This window comes from Myotis lucifugus, unplaced genomic scaffold (assembly GCF_000147115.1).
Source record: "Myotis lucifugus unplaced genomic scaffold, Myoluc2.0 scaffold_89, whole genome shotgun sequence".
NCBI classification, from domain to species: Eukaryota; Metazoa; Chordata; class Mammalia; order Chiroptera; family Vespertilionidae; genus Myotis; species Myotis lucifugus.
This window is the reverse complement of record NW_005871137.1, coordinates 3,873,303-3,881,692: the sequence shown is the minus strand read 5'-3', so window position 1 is coordinate 3,881,692 and position 8,390 is coordinate 3,873,303. Positions and strand designations below refer to the sequence as shown.

The 8,390-nt window shown below is 40.4% G+C and overlaps 1 protein-coding gene across 16 annotated transcripts in view; it reads right to left on the bottom strand.

Annotated features, from left to right (window-relative positions):
* Window positions 1-8,390, bottom strand: part of PRPF40A (pre-mRNA processing factor 40 homolog A) — a 58,074-nt gene that overhangs the window by 27,591 nt on the left and 22,093 nt on the right. For all 16 annotated transcript variants that reach the window (XM_023756117.1, XM_023756115.1, XM_014458005.2 and 13 more), the window contains one exon: window positions 2,391-2,501. In XM_023756117.1, the coding sequence (XP_023611885.1) occupies window positions 2,391-2,501 (111 nt within the window). The remainder of the gene's footprint in view (window positions 1-2,390; window positions 2,502-8,390) is intronic.

Genomic DNA, 8,390 nt, shown 5'->3' with positions numbered 1-8,390 from the left:
TGACAGGGGGCAGTGCCCCAACCCCTGATTGGCCCTGCTCTGTGAGTGACAGGGGGCAGCGCCCAACCCCTGATTGGCCCTGCTCTGTGCATCACAGGGGGTGGCGCCGAAACCTCCCCATTGACCCTGCCTTGAGTGTGATAGGAGGTGGTGCCCCAACCCCCCAATCAGCCCTACCCTGAGCGTGACTGAGGGTGGCATCGCAACCTCCCGATCCGCCCTGCTCTGTGCATGACAGGGGGCGGCGCCCCAACTCCCCAATCAGCCCTGCTCTGAGCCTGACCAGGGGCTGCACCTAGGGATTGGGCCTGCCCTCTGCCACCCGGGAGCAGGCCTAAGCCAGCAGGTCGTTATCTCCCGAGGGGTCCCAGACTGCGAGAGGGCACAGGCCGGGCTGAGGGACCCCCCCCTTCCCCCCCGAGTGCACAAATTTTTGTGCACCGGGCCTCTAGTAATACTATAACATTTATACTATTAATAGAGGCCCGGTGCATGAATTCGTGCTTGGGTGGGGTCCGGCCAGCCCCACCCCCTGGTCAAACTCCAGGTGGAACTCCAGTTCGAGGGGACAATTTGCATATTAGCCTTTTATTATATAGGATTCCACATTTACTTAGAGAAATAACTTATCTATGGTAATATATCTATTAAGGAGCAGAGGCAAGATTCAAAACCAAATCTACCTGAATTTCAAACCCTATGTGCTTTTTTTATTCCTTAAGTCTTTACTTATGGAGTATTATAGATGTCCCCCCTTATCCCCCTTTTGCCCTCCTCCACTGGGTTTCCACCCTGCCCCAGGCCTTCACTACCCTGTGTCCAAAGGTAAGATCTTTGGTTAATTTCTTCCCACCCTCCCAACCCCCTACCCTCTGAGATTCATCAGTCTGTTCCATTTTTCCATGCCTCTGATTCTATTTTATTCACCAGTTTATTTGGTTCATTCAATTTCTTGTTTATTTTGATATTCAATTGTTGATAGATATATATTTATTGCCATTTTATTGCTTGTTTGTTTTTTAACTTTTTCCCTCTTCTTCATTTATACCCAATCAAAGGTAAAAATTACCAACCACATTTCAGACTTCTCAAAACTAATACAGTAGAAAAAACAAAATTTGGGAACAAGCAAAATTTTATTTAGTAATGCTTAGATTTCAGCTTCAAAATAAACAATTTATTACAAATCTATGTGAATTAAAAGGAAACAATATATAAGTATGATATACTTAAAATGTAATATATAAACCAGTTAGTGTGGTATGAGAATGCTATTGAAAACTCAAATTCAGATAGAGTGCCTTGGCAAATATATAATTGATAAATAACACTGACTATGTCAGCATTAGGACAAATAAAAAATTATAATATCTATCAACCTCCCCTGACAAGCACTGTGGTACAAATTAGTGTGGTGGCTAGTGTGGTGACTTTTATCTCCTCAAATTCCTTAACCCTACCAGACCGCTGTACCGATTTCTCGGTAATTTCCATACAAAGGTGGAATATTGGTGCTAGATGAAAGGCAGATGAAAGGTAAACCTATTTTCTACAATGTCTCCAAGTTCCATCTTATTCTAACCACTTGTCTGCATGTAACTAACGTTTTTCTATATCATGTTGGTTTTTTCTCTTTAATACTCAGGAGCCCAGGTATAGGGGACAGTTAGGTTCAGGGCCTCAGGTCTGGCAGGATTAAGGGGAAGGGGATGGAGCACAGGGCAGGAGGGGAAGGTAAAGGTGCCAACCAGGAAAATCATTAAGTATAGCCTGAAATGCCAAATCTCTTTTACTTAGGACTTCGGAGTTTTCCACATACAATACTTCTTACTCAATTTATTCCTTCCATCTTACTTCCTTGTCTGTATATTCTGAGTGGTAAACTTGCAACATAAAATGAAAAATACATACTTCAGGGGGGGCATTTTTCAACGAGACAATTTCCCACTCTAAGAGAAGTATTTGCAATTTAATTTCATCTCTATAAACTCAGCCCCATTTGAAAATTTTAAAAACTCAGTAGAAGACGCATGAAATCATCCAAGTTTACTATAGAGGAAAACAATTTGAAATGTTAATTTAAAAAATAAAGGGCAGTCGGATTGTCTTTTTTTCCTTCCAATTTATTCTTTAAATTACCTTTCTTAAACTGATGTCACCTAACAAGAGTTCCTGAAGCAGGGACAAAGTAAGTAAATAAAATGGGTCTGTTCAAAGAAGAGAATGCATTTTGTCTTCTTGCTGATTGGTGTGTTTATTAACCCTTTTATCCTCTGAATGCCTTTCTGAGATATAAGTACTATTTGGATAGTATAATACCCACGAAATCCTAAAAAACAAAAACCCAAACGTACTTAATAATCCCTGATTTCCAGCCTTCAAATTTTTACCTCAGCAGGTGTTTTAAGATCATCTGGTTTCTCCCAAGTAGACTGTTTTGTTTCAGTATTGTAGTAGTAAGTCCTTCCATCAGGTGATTTATGTTCAGTCCACATTGACTTCTAAAGAAAAAAAAATTACAACATTTAAATTATTTAACAATGTCACTGACAGTGAACATCAGTATTATTGGTTTCAAAGCAATATATGACAAAATTCAAAGTATTAAATGGGCACACTTTTGACAGTTTAAGGCACATAGAATAATTCAGTGATGCAAATAAGAAGATAACTGAAAATCAGATTTTAAAAGTACTTCAAAAGCAGCATGAAATCAATTCAGGTTTTAGGATCTTTTCATTCTACACTGTCTCAGAATTGTAAGGCTATGAGTATTCTCATAAGAACGGTAATTTTGTAACTTAAATAAGATAATCTTTCAGCAACACAAATCAATGCCTTATGGATGAGTTCATGCTAATGTAGTATGTAGGTGAACTGATCATGAACTCAACAACCCGAATCCAAGGAATATTTACATCAAGTTGGACAAAGTTTTACAGAACCTACACTGATATGCTATAAAGATGCAGCTGTCAAAATTAGAAAGCATGACTTTTGGATGACAATAAGAACTTAACAATCAACAAGGTGAAATTTAACAGGTATAAAATGTGAATCCAAATGCCTCAACACAAGATAGGTGAGATCAAGCTTCATGTGAAACTGCTCGGATATAGAATATAAATCCACTCTTGGGGTCCAAAAACAAAACTACTAAGAACCTTCTAAAGTTCCTAGTAAAATCTGAGGTATCAATAGACATACCTCAAATAAAGGTTTGTTAAGAGTTTTACAAGGGTACTATATAAACATGCATGAATACCTGCACATACAAAATGATAATAAAGGGGAAGGGAGGAAACTTTGAGAGGTGGTATTTGATGGTGGTGATAGTTACATAGGTATATTTCCCAAAACAATCCAGTTGTACACATTAAATATGTACAGCTTTTCATATGTCAATCATACTTTAATAATGTGGCTTAAAAATAGTTTTACAAGGAATCACGAGTGAATGAATTACTGGATGAGATCAAAGGTACTAAGTCCAGTTCTGGCAGACTGTTCAGATGGTAACAAACTGAAATATGCTTGAAAGAGGGTTATAGAGATCATCTTTCTATATTTCTTCCAATCTAAGACAAAACATTACTGTATATACCTCTAAGAAAGGAAAAGTAAAATCGTCAACTGTCACATACTTTGTACCACTCAGCTTTTATATTAAATCTTATTGAAAGAATTTATTTTTACTTAGACATTGGCTTTACCACATATCACTTTTGTGAATAAATAAAAAGGAAAACAGGCAAATAAAACAATTAAGCTGTTCCTTAAACTTTACCGTGAAACCATTTTTTTGTATCAGAGTTGCTGATATCCATTATATTTCACACACACAATATCATCTGGCATTAAGGATACACATAATGCAGCATTTCTCAAAAAAATAAAACAACCAAAAACCACTGGTACTGACTTAATTTTCTTGCATTTTTATGTAAAGCTAATCTACCTTTCCTGCTTCCTTATCAACTTTATTGAATAACCAGGGGCCCGGTGCACAAAATTTGTTCATGGGTAGGGTCCCTATGTCTGGCCGGCAATCAGGGCCGACCTGTGTGGCGATTGGAGGGCCCGCTTGCACCCACTTGGCTGGCCTGGCGCCGCCCGCTCGCCGACTGGCCCCGCACCCCCGCCGCCACTGCCTCCCTCTTTGGGGCGACTGGCAGGGTGATTGAGGCCCCCCACTGGCACCTGCCTTGGCTGGCCTGGGGCCTGCAGGCTAGGGGCAGCTCCTGCGTTAAGCGTCTGCCCCCTGGTGGTCAGTGCGCATCATAACGACCAGTTGTTCCACCCATCGTTCTGCTGTTCAGTCAATTTGCATATTAGGCTTTTATTATGTAGGATAGAAGACCTACTTTTGATTTCTGCTTTGGGAATGTAGCTAAATTCAAGTGTTGGTTTTGCTACTCTCTCACCATAATCATTTCATTTCTAGCTGATAAAAGAGTGCTGTGCAATTATTTCTAGGATTTTCTTCTAAACTACACTGACATTAATTCTTCTGATGTTGGCTCGTTTGCTGTCCAATCATGTACAACTAGCCATGACTACTACCTGGAGAACAGAAATCATAAGACATGAATTATAGAGTGCATCCCAACTTCATTAATATTAAATGGAAAAAATAAATATGCTAGTAGAAAACTAGATAATGTAAGGATCATTTGTAAAAAGTGAGAATGGAGAGTCCAGCCAATGTTGCTCAGTGGTTGAGCGTGGACCTATGAACCAGGTGGTCACAGTTCAATTCCTGGTCAGGGCACATGCCTGGGTTGTGGGTTCGATCCCCAGTAAGGGGCATGCAGGAGGCAGCCAATCAATGATTCTCATCATTGATGTTTCTGTCTCTCTCTCCCTCCCTCCCCTTCCTCTCTGAAATCATTAAAAAATAAATACATTTTTAAAAAGTGAGAATGGAGAACACAAAATAATGTGATTTTTACAAGGATAGATGATTTTTCCTATAACTTTTGAGAATTATAATGAAAGAATTATAGGTAGCCATTAGACTACAAAGGACTTGATAAAATTTGGGCTGTTTGCTAACAAAATGAATGCCCCTTCCTAATGAGATTTGTTAAGTCATCTGAAAACCAGTCACAGAATGGACTGGAAGAATGAATGTATTATAAAAATATCCATCTACACAAAGCAATCCACAGATTCAATGTAAACACAAAATAATGTGATTTTTACAAGGATAGATGATTTTTCCTATAACTTTTGAGAATTATAATGAAAGAATTATAGGTAGCCATTAGACTACAAAGGACTTGATAAAATTTGGGCTGTTTGCTAACAAAATGAATGCCCCTTCCTAATGAGATTTGTTAAGTCATCTGAAAACCAGTCACAGAATGGACTGGAAGAATGAATGTATTATAAAAATATCCATCTACACAAAGCAATCCACAGATTCAATGTAACCCCCAGCAAAGTTCAAACTGCATTTTTCACAGGAAATAGAATAATCCTACAATTTCTATGAAACCACAAAATACCCCCAATAGTCAAAATCATCTTGAGGAAGAACAAAGCTGGAGGCATCACGCTCCTGGATTTCAAACTCTCTTACAAAGTACAGTAATCAAAACAGTTTGAGATTGACATAAAAACAGACACATAGGTCAATGAAACAGAAGCTAAAGCCCAGAAATAAATTCATGCACCTATGGTCATTTAATTATAACAAAAGAGCCAAGAATATACATAAGGAAATGACAGCATCTTCAATAAGTGATGTTGAGAAAACTTAACAGCCAAATTCAAAATAATGAAACTAGACTACTATCTTATACCACACACAAAGTTTAACTAAAAATGAATTAAAGATTTGAATTAAGATCAGAAACTATAAAGGCTCCTAGAAAATATCGGTGGTAAGTTCCTTGACAGTGGTATTGACAATCATTTTCTTATCTGAATCCAAAAACAAAGGCAAAGGAAGCAAAAATAAATAAGTGGGACTACAGCAAACTAAAAAACTTGTGTACAGCAAATGAAGCCAACAGATGAAAAGGCAACCTACTAAATGGAAAGAAATATTTGCAAGTCATCCTATGTAATAAAAGACTAATATGCAAATTGACCAAACGGTCACTATGACACGCACTGACCACCAGGGGGAAAACGTGCAACGCAGGAGCTGCCCCCTGGTGGTCAGTGCACCAGAAGCCAGGTACAAGGCTGGCGAGCACAGCTAAGGATGTCCGACTGCTGGCTTAGCGGGAGCGGGCCTAAGCCGGCAGTCGGACATCCCCAGAAGTCTCCCGGACTGCAAGAGGGCGCAGACTGGGTTGAGGGACCCCCCGCCCTGCCCTGAGTGCACGAATTTCGTTAACTGGGCCTCTAGTATATCTGATAAGGAGTGAATATCACAAATATATAAAGAATTCATACAGTTCACCAGCGAAAATCCCCAAACAGTCCAATTTAGAAACAGGCAAATTAACTGAATACACTTTTCCAAAGAAGAAATACAGATGACCAACAGGCACATGAAAAGATGCTCAATGCCACTAATCATCAGGGAAGTACAAATCAAAACTACAAGATAGCCGAAACCGGTTTGGCTCAGTGGATGGAGCGTCAGCCTGCGGACTGAAAGGTCCCGGGTTCGATTCCGGCAAGGGCATGTACCTTGGTTGTGGGCATATCCCCAGTGGGAGATGTGCAGGAGGCAGCTGATCGATGTTTCTCTCTCATAGATGTTTCTAACTCTCTATCTCTCTCCCTTCCTCTCTGTAAAAAATCAATAAAATATATTAAAAAAAAACTACAAGATATCACCTAACATCTGTTAGAATTATCACCAAGAAGACAATAAAAGTGGTAAAGAGCATGTGGAGAAAAGAAAACTCTTGTGCATTACTAATAGGAAAATAAATTCGTATAGCCATTATGGAAAACAATATGAAGGTTCCTCCAAATATTAAAAATAGAACTACCATTTTAACCAGAAATTCCACTTCTGGGTATTCAACTTAAGAAAACAAAAACACTAACTTGAAAAGATATATGTACCCCCATGTTCACTGCAGAATTATTTACAACTAGAGGCCTGATGCACGAAATTCATGCAAGAGTAGCCTTCCTTCCCCCAGCTGCTGGCACCGGCTTTCCTCTGGCACCCGGGACCAGGGCTTCCCTTGCAGCCCAGGCTTCACCCAGAAGGTCGTCCGGTCTAAAGAGCATATTACGCTTTTATTATTATAGATAGCTAAAATACGGAAATAATGTTAAGTGTCCATCAGTGGATGAATGGATAAAGATATGGTGGATGAATGGATAAAGATATTCTCTTGGTTGACTGACTAGTATTCCATTGTATGTATGTATGTATGTATGTATGTATGTATGTACATACATATATACACACACACATACATACATACATACAATGGAATACTATTCAGTCAACCAAGAGAATGAAACCTTGCCATTTGGGACAACATGGATAGACCTTGAGGGTATCATGCTAAGTGAAATAATCAGACAAAGAAAGACAACTACCCTATAATCTCACTTTTATGTAAAATCTAAAACAAACAAAAAACCCAAGCTTATAGATACAGAGAACAGATTGGTGCTGGTTGCCAGAGGGGAGTGGAGGGAGATGGGTGAAATGGGTAGAGACAAAATATACAAACTTTCAGCTATAAAATAAATGTCATGGGACTGTAATGTACTGCATAATCAATACCTTCTATCTACACTAATAAAAGAGAAAAATGGTAATTGGCGTACGACCGCTACCCTTCCCATTGGCTAATCAGCATATCCTTATGCAAATTAATTGTCAGCCAAGATGGCGGCCGGCAGCCAGGCAGCTGGAAGCGAACATGAGGCTTGCTTGCTCCCGTGACTGCAGACTCCAACGTTCCCCGCCTGACTTGCCGGCCTCTGAGCTGGCAGTTTGAAACATTCTAACAAATATAGCCGGCTGGGATCTCAGAGCTGAAGTTATACATTGTTTCGATTATAGAATGGCAAACAAACCAGCAGCGGAAGCCTCAGAGCTAGAGCCAGAGCTAAAGCTGGCCCAGAAGAAAAAAAAAAAAGAAAAAAAGGAGCGGTTGGGAGCTTCAGTCAGCCTGAAAGCAGCCCTCAGCCCCTCACCCAGACTGGCCAGGCACCCCAGTGGGGACCCCCACCCTGAAGGGTGTGTGACCAGCTGCAAACAGCCATCATCCCCTCATCCAGGCTGGCCAGGCACCCCAGTGGGGACCCCCACCCTGATCCAGGACACCCTTCAGGGCAAACCAGCCCGGCCCCCAGGCCTCTGCCCTATATAGTAAAGGGTAATATGCCTCCCAGCACCGGATCAGTGCAGCCGCGAGGCCTCCTGGCACCGGATCAGCGTGACAGGGTGCAGCGCCCAA